The following is a 17500-nucleotide window of genomic DNA, read 5'->3' on the forward strand; positions in this document are numbered from 1 at the left end:
TATTCACCTGCTCTGTTATTCACCTGTGCTGTTATTCACCTGTGCTGTTATTCACCTGTGCTGTTATTCACCTGCGCTGTTATTCACCTGTGCTGTTATTCACCTGTGCTGTTATTCACCTGTGCTGTTATTCACCTGTGCTGTTATTCACCTGTGCTGTTATTCACCTGTGCTGTTATTCACCTGTGCTGTTATTCACCTGTGCTGTTATTCACCTGTGCTGTTATTCACATGTGCTGTTATTCACCTGTGCTGTTATTCACCTGCGCTGTTATTCACCTGCGCTGTTATTCACCTGCTCTGTTATTCACCTGCGCTGTTATTCACCTGTGCTGTTATTCACCTGTGCTGTTATTCACCTGTGCTGTTATTCACCTGCGCTGTTATTCACCTGCGCTGTTATTCACCTGTGCTGTTATTCACCTGTGCTGTTATTCACCTGTGCTGTTATTCACCTGTGCTGTTATTCACATGTGCTGTTATTCTGTTATTCACCTGTGCTGTTATTCACCTGTGCTGTTATTCACCTGTGCTATTATTCACCTGTGCTGTTATTCACCTGCGCTGTTATTCACCTGCGCTGTTATTCACCTGCGCTGTTATTCACCTGCGCTGTTATTCACCTGTGCTGTTATTCACCTGTGCTGTTATTCACCTGCTCTGTTATTCACCTGTGCTGTTATTCACCTGTGCTGTTATTCACCTGTGCTGTTATTCACCTGTGCTGTTATTCACCTGCTCTGTTATTCACCTGTGCTGTTATTCACCTGTGCTGTTATTCACCTGTGCTGTTATTCACCTGTGCTGTTATTCACCTGCGCTGTTATTCACCTGTGCTGTTATTCACCTGTGCTGTTATTCACCTGTGCTGTTATTCACCTGTGCTGTTATTCACATGTGCTGTTATTCTGTTATTCACCTGTGCTGTTATTCACCTGTGCTGTTATTCACCTGTGCTGTTATTCACCTGCGCTGTTTTTCACCTGTGCTGTTATTCACCTGCGCTGTTATTCACCTGCGCTGTTATTCACCTGTGCTGTTATTCACCTGCGCTGTTATTCACCTGCGCTGTTATTCACCTGTGCTGTTATTCTGTTATTCACCTGCGCTGTTATTCACCTGTGCTGTTATTCACCTGTGATGTTATTCACCTGCTCTGTTATTCACCTGTGCTGTTATTCACCTGTGCTGTTATTCACCTGCGCTGTTATTCACCTGCGCTGTTATTCACATGTGCTGTTATTCACCTGCGCTGTTATTCACCTGTGCTGTTATTCACCTGCGCTGTTATTCACCTGTGCTGTTATTCACCTGTGCTGTTATTCACCTGTGCTGTTATTCACCTGCGCTGTTATTCACCTGTGCTGTTATTCACCTGCGCTGTTATTCACCTGCGCTGTTATTCACCTGTGCTGTTATTCACCTGTGCTGTTATTCACCTGTGCTATTATTCACCTGTGCTGTTATTCACCTGCGCTGTTATTCACCTGCGCTGTTATTCACCTGCGCTGTTATTCACCTGCGCTGTTATTCACCTGTGCTGTTATTCACCTGTGCTGTTATTCACCTGCTCTGTTATTCACCTGTGCTGTTATTCACCTGTGCTGTTATTCACATGTGCTGTTATTCTGTTATTCACCTGTGCTGTTATTCACCTGTGCTGTTATTCACCTGTGCTGTTATTCACCTGCGCTGTTTTTCACCTGTGCTGTTATTCACCTGCGCTGTTATTCACCTGCGCTGTTATTCACCTGTGCTGTTATTCACCTGCGCTGTTATTCACCTGCGCTGTTATTCACCTGTGCTGTTATTCTGTTATTCACCTGCGCTGTTATTCACCTGTGCTGTTATTCACCTGTGATGTTATTCACCTGCTCTGTTATTCACCTGTGCTGTTATTCACCTGTGCTGTTATTCACCTGTGCTGTTATTCACCTGTGCTGTTATTCACCTGCGCTGTTATTCACCTGTGCTGTTATTCACCTGTGCTGTTATTCACCTGTGCTGTTATTCACCTGTGCTGTTATTCACCTGTGCTGTTATTCACCTGTGCTGTTATTCACCTGTGATGTTATTCACCTGCTCTGTTATTCACCTGTGCTGTTATTCACCTGTGCTGTTATTCACCTGTGCTGTTATTCACCTGTGCTGTTATTCACCTGCGCTGTTATTCACCTGTGCTGTTATTCACCTGTGCTGTTATTCACCTGTGCTATTATTCACCTGTGCTGTTATTCACCTGCGCTGTTATTCACCTGCGCTGTTATTCACCTGTGCTGTTATTCACCTGCTCTGTTATTCACCTGTGCTGTTATTCACCTGTGCTGTTATTCACCTGTGCTGTTATTCACCTGTGCTGTTATTCACCTGCTCTGTTATTCACCTGTGCTGTTATTCACCTGTGCTGTTATTCACCTGTGCTGTTATTCACCTGTGCTGTTATTCACCTGCGCTGTTATTCACCTGTGCTGTTATTCACCTGTGCTGTTATTCACCTGTGCTGTTATTCACCTGTGCTGTTATTCACATGTGCTGTTATTCTGTTATTCACCTGTGCTGTTATTCACCTGTGCTGTTATTCACCTGTGCTGTTATTCACCTGCGCTGTTTTTCACCTGTGCTGTTATTCACCTGCGCTGTTATTCACCTGCGCTGTTATTCACCTGTGCTGTTATTCACCTGCGCTGTTATTCACCTGCGCTGTTATTCACCTGTGCTGTTATTCTGTTATTCACCTGCGCTGTTATTCACCTGTGCTGTTATTCACCTGTGATGTTATTCACCTGCTCTGTTATTCACCTGTGCTGTTATTCACCTGTGCTGTTATTCACCTGCGCTGTTATTCACCTGCGCTGTTATTCACATGTGCTGTTATTCACCTGCGCTGTTATTCACCTGTGCTGTTATTCACCTGCGCTGTTATTCACCTGTGCTGTTATTCACCTGTGCTGTTATTCACCTGTGCTGTTATTCACCTGCGCTGTTATTCACCTGTGCTGTTATTCACCTGCGCTGTTATTCACCTGCGCTGTTATTCACCTGTGCTGTTATTCACCTGTGCTGTTATTCTGTTATTCACCTGCGCTGTTATTCACCTGTGCTGTTATTCACCTGTGATGTTATTCACCTGCTCTGTTATTCACCTGTGCTGTTATTCACCTGCGCTGTTATTCACCTGCGCTGTTATTCACCTGCGCTGTTATTCACCTGCGCTGTTATTCACCTGCGCTGTTATTCACCTGCGCTGTTATTCACCTGCGCTGTTATTCACCTGTGCTGTTATTCACCTGCGCTGTTATTCACCTGCGCTGTTATTCACCTGCGCTGTTATTCACCTGCGCTGTTATTCACCTGCGCTGTTATTCACCTGTGCTGTTATTCACCTGTGCTATTATTCACCTGTGCTGTTATTCACCTGCGCTGTTATTCACCTGCGCTGTTATTCACCTGCGCTGTTATTCACCTGCGCTGTTATTCACCTATGCTGTTATTCACCTGTGCTGTTATTCACCTGCTCTGTTATTCACCTGTGCTGTTATTCACCTGTGCTGTTATTCACCTGTGCTGTTATTCACCTGTGCTGTTATTCACCTGCTCTGTTATTCACCTGTGCTGTTATTCACCTGTGCTGTTATTCACCTGTGCTGTTATTCACCTGTGCTGTTATTCACCTGCGCTGTTATTCACCTGTGCTGTTATTCACCTGTGCTGTTATTCACCTGTGCTGTTATTCACATGTGCTGTTATTCTGTTATTCACCTGTGCTGTTATTCACCTGTGCTGTTATTCACCTGTGCTGTTATTCACCTGCGCTGTTTTTCACCTGTGCTGTTATTCACCTGCGCTGTTATTCACCTGCGCTGTTATTCACCTGTGCTGTTATTCACCTGCGCTGTTATTCACCTGCGCTGTTATTCACCTGTGCTGTTATTCTGTTATTCACCTGCGCTGTTATTCACCTGTGCTGTTATTCACCTGTGCTGTTATTCACCTGTGCTGTTATTCACCTGTGCTGTTATTCACCTGTGCTGTTATTCACCTGTGCTGTTATTCACCTGCGCTGTTATTCACCTGCGCTGTTATTCAACTGCGCTGTTATTCACCTGTGCTGTTATTCACCTGTGCTGTTATTCACCTGTGATGTTATTCACCTGCTCTGTTATTCACCTGTGCTGTTATTCACCTGTGCTGTTATTCACCTGTGCTGTTATTCACCTGTGCTGTTATTCACCTGCGCTGTTATTCACCTGTGCTGTTATTCACCTGTGCTGTTATTCACCTGTGCTGTTATTCACCTGTGCTGTTATTCACCTGTGCTGTTATTCACCTGTGCTGTTATTCACCTGTGCTGTTATTCACATGTGCTGTTATTCACCTGTGCTGTTATTCACCTGCGCTGTTATTCACCTGTGCTGTTATTCACCTGCTCTGTTATTCACCTGTGCTGTTATTCACCTGTGCTGTTATTCACCTGTGCTGTTATTCACCTGTGCTGTTATTCACCTGCGCTGTTATTCACCTGTGCTGTTATTCACCTGTGCTGTTATTCACCTGTGCTGTTATTCACCTGTGCTGTTATTCACCTGTGCTGTTATTCACATGTGCTGTTATTCTGTTATTCACCTGTGCTGTTATTCACCTGTGCTGTTATTCACCTGTGCTATTATTCACCTGTGCTGTTATTCACCTGCGCTGTTATTCACCTGCGCTGTTATTCACCTGCGCTGTTATTCACCTGCGCTGTTATTCACCTGTGCTGTTATTCACCTGTGCTGTTATTCACCTGCTCTGTTATTCACCTGTGCTGTTATTCACCTGTGCTGTTATTCACCTGTGCTGTTATTCACCTGTGCTGTTATTCACCTGCTCTGTTATTCACCTGTGCTGTTATTCACCTGTGCTGTTATTCACCTGTGCTGTTATTCACCTGTGCTGTTATTCACCTGCGCTGTTATTCACCTGTGCTGTTATTCACCTGTGCTGTTATTCACCTGTGCTGTTATTCACCTGTGCTGTTATTCACATGTGCTGTTATTCTGTTATTCACCTGTGCTGTTATTCACCTGTGCTGTTATTCACCTGTGCTGTTATTCACCTGCGCTGTTTTTCACCTGTGCTGTTATTCACCTGCGCTGTTATTCACCTGCGCTGTTATTCACCTGTGCTGTTATTCACCTGCGCTGTTATTCACCTGCGCTGTTATTCACCTGTGCTGTTATTCTGTTATTCACCTGCGCTGTTATTCACCTGTGCTGTTATTCACCTGTGATGTTATTCACCTGCTCTGTTATTCACCTGTGCTGTTATTCACCTGTGCTGTTATTCACCTGCGCTGTTATTCACCTGCGCTGTTATTCACATGTGCTGTTATTCACCTGCGCTGTTATTCACCTGTGCTGTTATTCACCTGCGCTGTTATTCACCTGTGCTGTTATTCACCTGTGCTGTTATTCACCTGTGCTGTTATTCACCTGCGCTGTTATTCACCTGTGCTGTTATTCACCTGCGCTGTTATTCACCTGCGCTGTTATTCACCTGTGCTGTTATTCACCTGTGCTGTTATTCACCTGTGCTATTATTCACCTGTGCTGTTATTCACCTGCGCTGTTATTCACCTGCGCTGTTATTCACCTGCGCTGTTATTCACCTGCGCTGTTATTCACCTGTGCTGTTATTCACCTGTGCTGTTATTCACCTGCTCTGTTATTCACCTGTGCTGTTATTCACCTGTGCTGTTATTCACATGTGCTGTTATTCTGTTATTCACCTGTGCTGTTATTCACCTGTGCTGTTATTCACCTGTGCTGTTATTCACCTGCGCTGTTTTTCACCTGTGCTGTTATTCACCTGCGCTGTTATTCACCTGCGCTGTTATTCACCTGTGCTGTTATTCACCTGCGCTGTTATTCACCTGCGCTGTTATTCACCTGTGCTGTTATTCTGTTATTCACCTGCGCTGTTATTCACCTGTGCTGTTATTCACCTGTGATGTTATTCACCTGCTCTGTTATTCACCTGTGCTGTTATTCACCTGTGCTGTTATTCACCTGTGCTGTTATTCACCTGTGCTGTTATTCACCTGCGCTGTTATTCACCTGTGCTGTTATTCACCTGTGCTGTTATTCACCTGTGCTGTTATTCACCTGTGCTGTTATTCACCTGTGCTGTTATTCACCTGTGCTGTTATTCACCTGTGCTGTTATTCACCTGTGATGTTATTCACCTGCTCTGTTATTCACCTGTGCTGTTATTCACCTGTGCTGTTATTCACCTGTGCTGTTATTCACCTGTGCTGTTATTCACCTGCGCTGTTATTCACCTGTGCTGTTATTCACCTGTGCTGTTATTCACCTGTGCTATTATTCACCTGTGCTGTTATTCACCTGCGCTGTTATTCACCTGCGCTGTTATTCACCTGCGCTGTTATTCACCTGTGCTGTTATTCACCTGTGCTGTTATTCACCTGCTCTGTTATTCACCTGTGCTGTTATTCACCTGTGCTGTTATTCACCTGTGCTGTTATTCACCTGTGCTGTTATTCACCTGCTCTGTTATTCACCTGTGCTGTTATTCACCTGTGCTGTTATTCACCTGTGCTGTTATTCACCTGTGCTGTTATTCACCTGCGCTGTTATTCACCTGTGCTGTTATTCACCTGTGCTGTTATTCACCTGTGCTGTTATTCACCTGTGCTGTTATTCACATGTGCTGTTATTCTGTTATTCACCTGTGCTGTTATTCACCTGTGCTGTTATTCACCTGTGCTGTTATTCACCTGCGCTGTTTTTCACCTGTGCTGTTATTCACCTGCGCTGTTATTCACCTGCGCTGTTATTCACCTGTGCTGTTATTCACCTGCGCTGTTATTCACCTGCGCTGTTATTCACCTGTGCTGTTATTCTGTTATTCACCTGCGCTGTTATTCACCTGTGCTGTTATTCACCTGTGATGTTATTCACCTGCTCTGTTATTCACCTGTGCTGTTATTCACCTGTGCTGTTATTCACCTGCGCTGTTATTCACCTGCGCTGTTATTCACATGTGCTGTTATTCACCTGCGCTGTTATTCACCTGTGCTGTTATTCACCTGCGCTGTTATTCACCTGTGCTGTTATTCACCTGTGCTGTTATTCACCTGTGCTGTTATTCACCTGCGCTGTTATTCACCTGTGCTGTTATTCACCTGCGCTGTTATTCACCTGCGCTGTTATTCACCTGTGCTGTTATTCACCTGTGCTGTTATTCACCTGTGCTATTATTCACCTGTGCTGTTATTCACCTGCGCTGTTATTCACCTGCGCTGTTATTCACCTGCGCTGTTATTCACCTGCGCTGTTATTCACCTGTGCTGTTATTCACCTGTGCTGTTATTCACCTGCTCTGTTATTCACCTGTGCTGTTATTCACCTGTGCTGTTATTCACATGTGCTGTTATTCTGTTATTCACCTGTGCTGTTATTCACCTGTGCTGTTATTCACCTGTGCTGTTATTCACCTGCGCTGTTTTTCACCTGTGCTGTTATTCACCTGCGCTGTTATTCACCTGCGCTGTTATTCACCTGTGCTGTTATTCACCTGCGCTGTTATTCACCTGCGCTGTTATTCACCTGTGCTGTTATTCTGTTATTCACCTGCGCTGTTATTCACCTGTGCTGTTATTCACCTGTGATGTTATTCACCTGCTCTGTTATTCACCTGTGCTGTTATTCACCTGTGCTGTTATTCACCTGTGCTGTTATTCACCTGTGCTGTTATTCACCTGCGCTGTTATTCACCTGTGCTGTTATTCACCTGTGCTGTTATTCACCTGTGCTGTTATTCACCTGTGCTGTTATTCACCTGTGCTGTTATTCACCTGTGCTGTTATTCACCTGTGCTGTTATTCACCTGTGATGTTATTCACCTGCTCTGTTATTCACCTGTGCTGTTATTCACCTGTGCTGTTATTCACCTGTGCTGTTATTCACCTGTGCTGTTATTCACCTGCGCTGTTATTCACCTGTGCTGTTATTCACCTGTGCTGTTATTCACCTGTGCTGTTATTCACCTGTGCTGTTATTCACCTGTGCTGTTATTCACCTGTGCTGTTATTCACCTGTGCTGTTATTCACCTGTGCTGTTATTCACATGTGCTGTTATTCACCTGTGCTGTTATTCACCTGCGCTGTTATTCACCTGTGCTGTTATTCACCTGCTCTGTTATTCACCTGTGCTGTTATTCACCTGTGCTGTTATTCACCTGTGCTGTTATTCACCTGTGCTGTTATTCACCTGCGCTGTTATTCACCTGTGCTGTTATTCACCTGTGCTGTTATTCACCTGTGCTGTTATTCACCTGTGCTGTTATTCACCTGTGCTGTTATTCACATGTGCTGTTATTCTGTTATTCACCTGTGCTGTTATTCACCTGTGCTGTTATTCACCTGTGCTGTTATTCACCTGCGCTGTTTTTCACCTGTGCTGTTATTCACCTGCGCTGTTATTCACCTGCGCTGTTATTCACCTGTGCTGTTATTCACCTGCGCTGTTATTCACCTGTGCTGTTATTCACCTGCGCTGTTTTTCACCTGTGCTGTTATTCACCTGCGCTGTTATTCACCTGCGCTGTTATTCACCTGTGCTGTTATTCACCTGCGCTGTTTTTCACCTGTGCTGTTATTCACCTGCGCTGTTATTCACCTGTGCTATTATTCACCTGTGCTGTTATTCACCTGCGCTGTTATTCACCTGTGCTGTTATTCACCTGTGCTGTTATTCACCTGTGCTGTTATTCACATGTGCTGTTATTCACCTGTGCTGTTATTCACCTGTGCTGTTATTCACCTGTGCTGTTATTCACCTGTGCTGTTATTCACCTGTGCTGTTATTCACCTGTGCTGTTATTCACCTGTGCTGTTATTCACATGTGCTGTTATTCACCTGTGCTGTTATTCACCTGTGCTGTTATTCACATGCGCTGTTATTCACCTGCGCTGTTATTCACCTGCGCTGTTATTCACCTGCGCTGTTATTCACCTGCGCTGTTATTCACCTGCGCTGTTATTCACCTGTGCTGTTATTCACCTGTGCTGTTATTCACCTGCGCTGTTTTTCACCTGTGCTGTTATTCACCTGCGCTGTTATTCACCTGCGCTGTTATTCACCTGTGCTGTTATTCACCTGTGCTGTTATTCACCTGTGCTGTTATTCACCTGTGCTGTTATTCACCTGCGCTGTTATTCACCTGCGCTGTTATTCACCTGTGCTGTTATTCACCTGCGCTGTTATTCACCTGTGCTGTTATTCACCTGTGCTGTTATTCACCTGTGCTGTTATTCACCTGTGCTGTTATTCACATGTGCTGTTATTCACCTGTGCTGTTATTCACCTGCGCTGTTATTCACCTGCGCTGTTATTCACCTGCGCTGTTATTCACCTGTGCTGTTATTCACCTGTGCTGTTATTCACCTGTGCTGTTATTCACCTGTGCTGTTATTCACCTGCGCTGTTTTTCACCTGTGCTGTTATTCACCTGCGCTGTTATTCACCTGCGCTGTTATTCACCTGTGCTGTTATTCACCTGTGCTGTTATTCACCTGTGCTGTTATTCACCTGCGCTGTTTTTCACCTGTGCTGTTATTCACCTGCGCTGTTATTCACCTGCGCTGTTATTCACCTGTGCTGTTATTCACCTGCGCTGTTATTCACCTGTGCTGTTATTCACCTGCGCTGTTATTCACCTGTGCTGTTATTCACCTGCGCTGTTATTCACCTGTGCTGTTATTCACCTGCGCTGTTATTCACCTGTGCTGTTATTCTGTTATTCACCTGCGCTGTTATTCACCTGTGCTGTTATTCACCTGTGCTGTTATTCACCTGTGCTGTTATTCACCTGTGCTGTTATTCACCTGTGCTGTTATTCACCTGCGCTGTTATTCACCTGTGCTGTTATTCACCTTTGCTGTTATTCACCTGTGCTGTTATTCACCTGTGCTGTTATTCACCTGTGCTGTTATTCACCTGCGCTGTTATTCACCTGTGCTGTTATTCACCTGTGCTGTTATTCACCTGTGCTGTTATTCACCTGCGCTGTTATTCACCTGTGCTGTTATTCACCTGCGCTGTTATTCACCTTTGCTGTTATTCACCTGTGCTGTTATTCACCTGTGCTGTTATTCACCTGTGCTGTTATTCACATGTGCTGTTATTCTGTTATTCACCTGTGCTGTTATTCACCTGCGCTGTTATTCACCTGTGCTGTTATTCACCTGCGCTGTTATTCACCTGTGCTGTTATTCACCTGTGCTGTTATTCACCTGTGCTGTTATTCACCTGTGCTGTTATTCACATGTGCTGTTATTCTGTTATTCACCTGTGCTGTTATTCACCTGTGCTGTTATTCACCTGTGCTGTTATTCACCTGTGCTGTTATTCACATGTGCTGTTATTCACCTGTGCTGTTATTCACATGTGCTGTTATTCACCTGTGCTGTTATTCACATGTGCTGTTATTCACCTGTGCTGTTATTCACCTGCGCTGTTATTCTGTTATTCACCTGTGCTGTTATTCACCTGTGCTGTTATTCACATGTGCTGTTATTCACCTGTGCTGTTATTCACCTGTGCTGTTATTCTGTTATTCACCTGTGCTGTTATTCACCTGTGCTGTTATTCACATGTGCTGTTATTCACCTGTGCTGTTATTCACCTGTGCTGTTATTCACCTGCGCTGTTATTCTGTTATTCACATGTGCTGTTATTCACCTGTGCTGTTATTCACCTGTGCTGTTATTCTGTTATTCACCTGTGCTGTTATTCACATGTGCTGCAGTGAGTGTCTCACCTGAAGGCAGGGTTGTCTCGGTTGTGTTCCGCTGCCATGATCTCCACCTCCGGGCCTCCGTCCGCCACGAAGCGTGCCAGTCTCTCTGCCACCCGCCGTGTGCTGTCGTCCACTGAGGAGGAGACTTTAAGCATCTATCAGAACCGGCAGCAACGCAAACTAAACAACTCACAGGCACACACTGCAGCAGAGAGAGAGCGGGGGTGGGTGGGGGAGGGGAAAAACACACACACACACATGCAGATACATGCACACAAACTCACACACACACATATTCACTCACTCACCCACACACACACACACAGATAAACGCACACAAATTCAAACACATGCACACACACACTCATATGGAGCTAGATTAATCTCAATATTTATTCACGCAAAACACACACACATGCACACATTTGGCATGGTGTGATGTCTAATGTGATGCATTATAATGGACGATGGCATGGCCGTCATAGGCAGAGGTGAACTGATTATTTATGAATTATTTGAAGCCTACCTTTTACACTAGCTGACCCGCATGGTCTTTGTTTTACCCATAACCAAATCATAAATAAATAAAGATAAGTTACGCACAAATGACCACCCGTCAATCAGTTTTTCCACAGGACTCTGGCATGAATAGGCAGAGTGATCTGAGTCGCTATAATGGCGTCGACAAACCTGGTCGGTAAATAGGTGCACAACCAACAGTGTCTGAGGCTTACACTAAAATACAAGTGTGAAAGTGAAGGACTGAAGCAGTGTACTGACGCTGTGACATGTTACCTGATAGATTCAAAAGGCCAAAGCGTCATTAGAGATGAGATTTATTAAATATCACCTTTAACAACTGTAGTGAGACGCCACGCAGCGCTACATCCTCGATAAACCGTCTGACGTGCACCGCTCTCTGGGGTTTGTGCTCAAAGCACCCGCCGACTGCCTGGAGCTCAGACGTGCGCATATGCAGCAGCATGACAGAGTGTGTGTGTGTTTGTATGTGTGGTCACGTGGATTTTCCGGGTATCATGTGGATGGAGAACTGTTCAGAAATGCTAGATGAAACGCCAGTGTAGATGTGGATTGTTCTCATTCAAAAACGAAATTTTAAAGCTGAGACGTATTGGTGTAAACGGGGCCTAAGTGTGTGTTTTTTCGTGAGCGGGTTGGTGCTGCAACGAGGGCAGGGCAGCATCATTTCAGCCATCAGGGATGGACCATGGCATCGTCTATCGACCCAACCCTGTTTGTGCATCTATGCATGTGTACATGATGTGTTTTGTGAATTATTATTGAGATTAATCTAACTTCATACACTCTACACACACCCAACAGACAGACACACACACTCGCTCTTCACTCATTCACACAGTGTTGGTTCAGGTGTGTGTGTGTGTCTCTCACCATCAGACTGTGCAGACTGTTCTCTCCTGAGCTCCGCCAGCCTCTTCCTGTAGTACAGATGCTCTTTACTGCCCTTGTCAAACAGGAACCTGCAAAGCAGAAAAACAGTTTAAAACGGTACACACACACACACACACACACACACACACACACACACACACACACACACCTCAACACTCATTTTTGTGCTGGTGATGAAGCCTCTGTATATGCGTCTCTAATCACATGCATATGCCCTACTCTACATCACTGTGTAGTATAATCAGTGCACTCACACTAAAATAGCAAGTGCACTATAAACACTCAAATGATGCATTAATGAGCTGATAAACAGACGAGTGGAGTGTTGAACACTTCACACACTCACTGCCAGCAGCTCTGCTTGTGCAGAGGAGGAGGAGCTACTGATGAAGGGGAGGAGCTTCAGCTGAAGGGGAGGGGCTATCAGGCATCGAGTAATTCTCCTACATGAGGGATTACGGAGCTATATGACAGCTCTACTGAATTATGCAGTCAGGACTTTAAGTTCACTGATCTGACAAACGTTAGATGTTAACTGGAAAACACAAACGCCAGTGTTCCACGACTCTAAACTCGTGCACTGTAGAGTTGAGTGCGTAAGTGCATTAGTGTGTAGTGTTTAAGCTGTAATTTGGGACACAACGTCTGTAATTCTCCAGGTAATGTCTGAATCAGCTGGTTCTGTAGGAGTCATGCTCAGAGTTGTGTGTCAGTCGGTGTTTGTGAGACTCACGAGAATGTGGGGTCGTCCCTGTAATCCTGCATGGCCTTCTTCTGTAGCTCCACACCGCCCTCAGCGATGAACGCCGCCATCTTCTGGATGATGAGCCGCTGATCTGCGTCCTCTGGGGGAGAGACTGTAACAGGCTATGAGAACACTGAACACACACACACACACACACATGGTCAGATCGTCCTGATGACACATTTACACCCACTATAAGCTTTAAATTGAGTTATAAATGCTGCTTCTAGAATGAGAATGAGAAAGCTCCACATCTATAATCCTCTTAGTCTACGCTGACATCATCTTCAGCAGCTCAAACACTCTAATGGCGAATGGACAGACGGCTGCTGCTCACTCAGGCCTGCTGGACATGCTAATGAGATGGAGACTAGTGGGCGGGGCTTTCCCCTATGATGACACGTACAGAGGGAGAATGTCAATCACAGTGTCTGATTATAATAAACACAGTTCAGTCATGTTGATCATCAGAGGCTGCTGGAGATACACACACACTGCTGCTGTGTTTAAAGCTCTGACAGGACTCATTTCTGCACATTAACTGTTGTTTATGTGTGTGTGGTACCTTTGATCTCCAGGAAGTGTGTGTCGTCCTCGTCCTCGTCCTCATCGTCAGGTGAGCTGAACACACTGGGTCGGGCTGCAGGTAATGTGCTCTTCTTGGTCTGCGAGTAGTTCTTGAACTGGTTGATCATGCTGCTGACGCCCAGACCCGGACGCTTGCCAATCAGAATACTACGCTTCTGTGCTCCGCCTGCTGACTGGCTCTGAGCACAGGGGGCGGGGCTGACGGGTCCTGCAGGAAACGATACGCATCTTACTGCAGGAAATTACTAAAACACTTTCATCTTGATTCTATCTGAACATCTAAAGCAATTAAATCAAGAAGAATTTTCCAGACAAGCACAAAATGCTGCTATAAGTAGTAGTCTAGTCTTGTTTAAAGAAATAATGCGCCAATAATTAAGCCGTTTGTAGAATTAATGTGCCAATCGGGGAAAGTGAAATAATCTAGTTTTTCCTTTCAGCATCAGATATTTCGAGAGGAGTCTGGCTGCAGACCTGGTGCAGTGCAATCTGGGCTGCATCTAATGCTTTTTAATGGGCTCACCTAACCCCGCCCCTAACCCCACCCCTCACAGTGACATCACTCGCTCCGTTTGAGTGCATTGTGTCTGACATTGCATCGCTGAGTGATGCAATCTCAGCTTGCATCATATAAAGGCTGCATCCAGATACTATTGGATTATTCTGCTTCCCCCATTGGCAGATTATTTTGCTTGTTTTAATGAAAAACTCATTTAATTTATTCTCATTATTTCTGAAAACAACACAACATGTTTTGCATGTCTATAAAACGCTTCCTGATTTAACAATTTGTAGATATTCGGACTAAGAGCATGACAGAAAACACCAATCATGTTTTATATTCACTTTTTTCTTGCAAATTGGCTGATTTGATACCAAATTATTAATTTTTCACATTATTTATTTTATCGAAGCCAGAAAAAATTAGCAAAATGATTCATTTAAATGTATTAACAATACAATTTGAGGCATAGAGGCAACATGTATTAACGTCAATAATATGAATGTCAAAATATAAAGTGAAAACAGGGGTTTACTGTGTAGTTTTGCTAGATAAAGCACGCTTTCAGAAAACAGCTAAGCGATTCTCTGCCAGTAGATGGCGCTAAGAGATCAACAATAACCTCATCAGGGGAAACTGCAAACCCACTGGCCAGAAAGAAAAGCACATCAATAAAAATATCAGAATCGAAGTGGAAAAACTCGACCGCTGCAGATCTCTGTGGGTGTAAAGCGCATGTTTCTCACCTTCATCAGTGCTGCTCTTCTCTCTCTGCAACTTCAGAAACTGCTGCAGGAAACTGCCGTCATTCACAAACTTATTAGATGAAGAAGAAGAAGATGATGATGATGAAGGAGCATCTGGAGGAGGAGAGCTGACACAAAAGATTCACATTTACTCTTCAGCACAAGCTTTCATCCACAGTGACTAACACAGGAGAACAACAGCGAGAAGCTGAGAGAGCTAATAACCAGACGACAGTAGAGCGCTGATCACGACCGCATTCAACATGAGTCCAGCATCGAGATCACAACATACAAGATCTATCATCAGAGGCTGAGACTGTACCCGGCCGCCAGACTCAATCTGCAGACAGTTCATGATGTTTCTGAGCAGAGTTTCTTTAAAGATCTGCAGATAAGTGCTGAATGATTTGGGCAGTACAGGAACTAAACACTTTAAAGATTAAAATAGCGCACACACATATATATATAATGCAAATCCAATTAGATCCACGTGTTTGGTAAACAAAGCAAGTCTCTCATATAATATCTCTACTGTAAACAGCAAACATGACTTCACTAACTGCGCTGTAGAGAAATGCAGTAATTAACATTGATGTAAATTAACCAGAGATGGCCAAAAGGCCATGCTCATCTGTTCTCATAAACATCTGCATATTAGTCAATAATCATATTGAAAGTTATATTAAAACTAGATATACTTTATACACCACAGATTCAGTGTAGGGCCGATGTCCTGGAGAGTTTAGCTCCAGCCCTAATCAAACACACCTGAACAGCTGATCAAGCTCTCACTAAAAACACTAGCATTCTCCTGCCGGTGTGTAGAAGTGAGTTGGAGCTAAACCAGGCAGGACACCGGCCCTCAGGACTGAGTTTGGACACCCCTGGCCTATATGCATCTCTGGTGCTAATTAGTTTGTCCAGGTGTGTTTGATCAGGGCTGGAGCTGAACTCTCTAGGAACAGGGATGGTGACTCCTGGTTTATCTGGATATTTTAGCCTGATTCAGTGTTTGTTCAGGTATGAAGACTGGGCTCTAGGTGAGTGTGTGTGTGTCACCTGCTGGTTTTGTTCTGGTTCTGGTTGAGGTTGTGTTTGTGGTTCTGCTGGTGTTTGTGGTTCTGCTGGGCCTGATCTCTGAGTCTGGCCTCGATCTCTCTCTTCTTCTGAGCGATCAGCTCCTCCTGCTTCATGATCACCTTCAGCTTCTGGTGGGTTTTCCATCCTCCACGAGCTGACACACACACACACACACACACACACACAAACAAACACAAAAGTTTCCCAAAATTAGTGAGAACATGCGACAGATTTGGGCAGCACAGTGGGTAGCATGACTGCCTCAAAGCAAGAAAGTTTGCATGTTCTCCCCGTGTTGGTGTTGGTTTCCTCCGGGTGCTCCGGTTTCCCCCACAGTCCAAACACATGCACTATAGGGGAACTGATCAACTACACTGGCCATAGAGTATGAATGTGTATGGGTGTTTCCCAGTACTAGGTTGCGGCTGGAAGGCTGTCCTCTGTGTAAAGCTTATGCTGGAATAGTTAGCGGTTCATTCTACTGTGGCGACCGCTGATGAATAAAGGCACTGAGCTGAAGGGGAATGAATGAATGGATTTCTCCTTCCTTTATTTACTCTCTGAACTGTAAATGTCCATCAGTGAGGTCACAGTACAGACGCTTCAGCTGAGAATGTGTGTGTGTGTGTGTGAGAGCCACAGGTCAGAGCGAGAGCCGTGGGACTCACACAGGAGATCTGAAAAGTGCTTCATCTGAACATCTGAATCAACATTTCACCACACACCATCTCGCTCCTCCACAGTGAGACAGTGCTATGATCAGTACTGTGCATCTGTATGTGTGTGTGTGTGTCTTACAGTTAAAGCAGCTCATTCCTGCTGTCTGTGTTTATAACATTAACAGAAGATGATGGCAGAGCTCTACTCCTGACTGAACACACAGCTCAGAGTCAGACCTGCAGCGTTGTGTCCTGTATATGAGGACGCTCAGAGCAGTGTTATGCAGGATTATACTCTCCAGTCGGTTTCTCTAACGGAAAACTTCTCTTAGGCGCATGAAGAAGCTGAAATCACAGTTGATTAGGGTATTATCTCTGCAGTGTTGTATTTATGATCTCTTTTAGCTCTATTTTGATCTCTCGCTCTCTGTTTTCATCATTACTCCTCCTTCAGCTCAGAAACCGCCGCCTTTCCTTCATATTCAGCCTCAAACATACACCATAACTCAATAAACCAGAAGAAGAGTTGCTCATCTTTGTGTTTAATGTGTGTAAAAATAAACACACACACAGATTATCCGGAGTGTGTGTGTGTGTGTGTGTGTTGTGTGTGTGTGTGTTGAGGAGTTTAGCAGTTTAGCTGCGGCTAATCGCTCACAACAACTCAAACACCCTCACCACAAACAGCGTCTGAAAGCGACACGAAAACACACACACGGGCGCAGATCAGCGATGAAAGCGGTGTTTAATCGACATATCTAATGTTTAATCGGTGTTTTACCTGCATCGCTGGACTCCATCGCGCTAAGTGTTGTGAATCTGACGCTTCTTCTGCGGTTTGATGATCGTCAGATGGAAATACAGCAGCGCAGAGCTCACAGCACCTCCTGCTGGCTGACTGATGCCACTGCGCCTCGCAGACAGCCAACCACAAGTCTTTGGCCA

The 17500-nt window shown here is 44.8% G+C and overlaps 1 protein-coding gene across 12 annotated transcripts in view; it reads right to left on the minus strand.

Annotated features, from left to right (window-relative positions):
• Window positions 1–17390, minus strand: part of sugp1 (SURP and G patch domain containing 1) — a 24987-nt gene extending 7597 nt beyond the window's left edge. For 3 of the 12 annotated variants that reach the window (XR_015479154.1, XM_087241683.1, XM_087241684.1), the window contains exons 1-7: window positions 17337–17390; window positions 15876–16050; window positions 14817–14944; window positions 13546–13776; window positions 12969–13092; window positions 12215–12303; window positions 10823–10946 (exon numbers count right to left, since the gene is read on the minus strand). Coding sequence is in view for 9 of the 12 variants with exons in the window: in XM_087241683.1 (XP_087097809.1) it covers window positions 10823–10946; window positions 12215–12303; window positions 12969–13092; window positions 13546–13776; window positions 14817–14944; window positions 15876–16050; window positions 17337–17355 (890 nt within the window). In the remaining 3 variants the exon portion in view is untranslated. Of the gene's footprint in view, window positions 1–10822; window positions 11564–11714; window positions 12304–12968; window positions 13114–13545; window positions 13777–14816; window positions 14945–15875; window positions 16051–17336 lie in introns of all 12 variants that reach the window. The other 9 variants (XR_015479155.1, XM_087241685.1, XR_015479156.1 and 6 more) reach the window with 7 other exon arrangements.
• Window positions 17391–17500: the final 110 nt, after the last annotated feature.

The sequence above is a fragment of the Danio rerio genome, chromosome 2 (assembly GCF_052040795.2).
Source record: "Danio rerio strain M-AB ecotype USA chromosome 2, GRCz13ab, whole genome shotgun sequence".
NCBI lineage: Eukaryota > Metazoa > Chordata > Actinopteri > Cypriniformes > Danionidae > Danio > Danio rerio.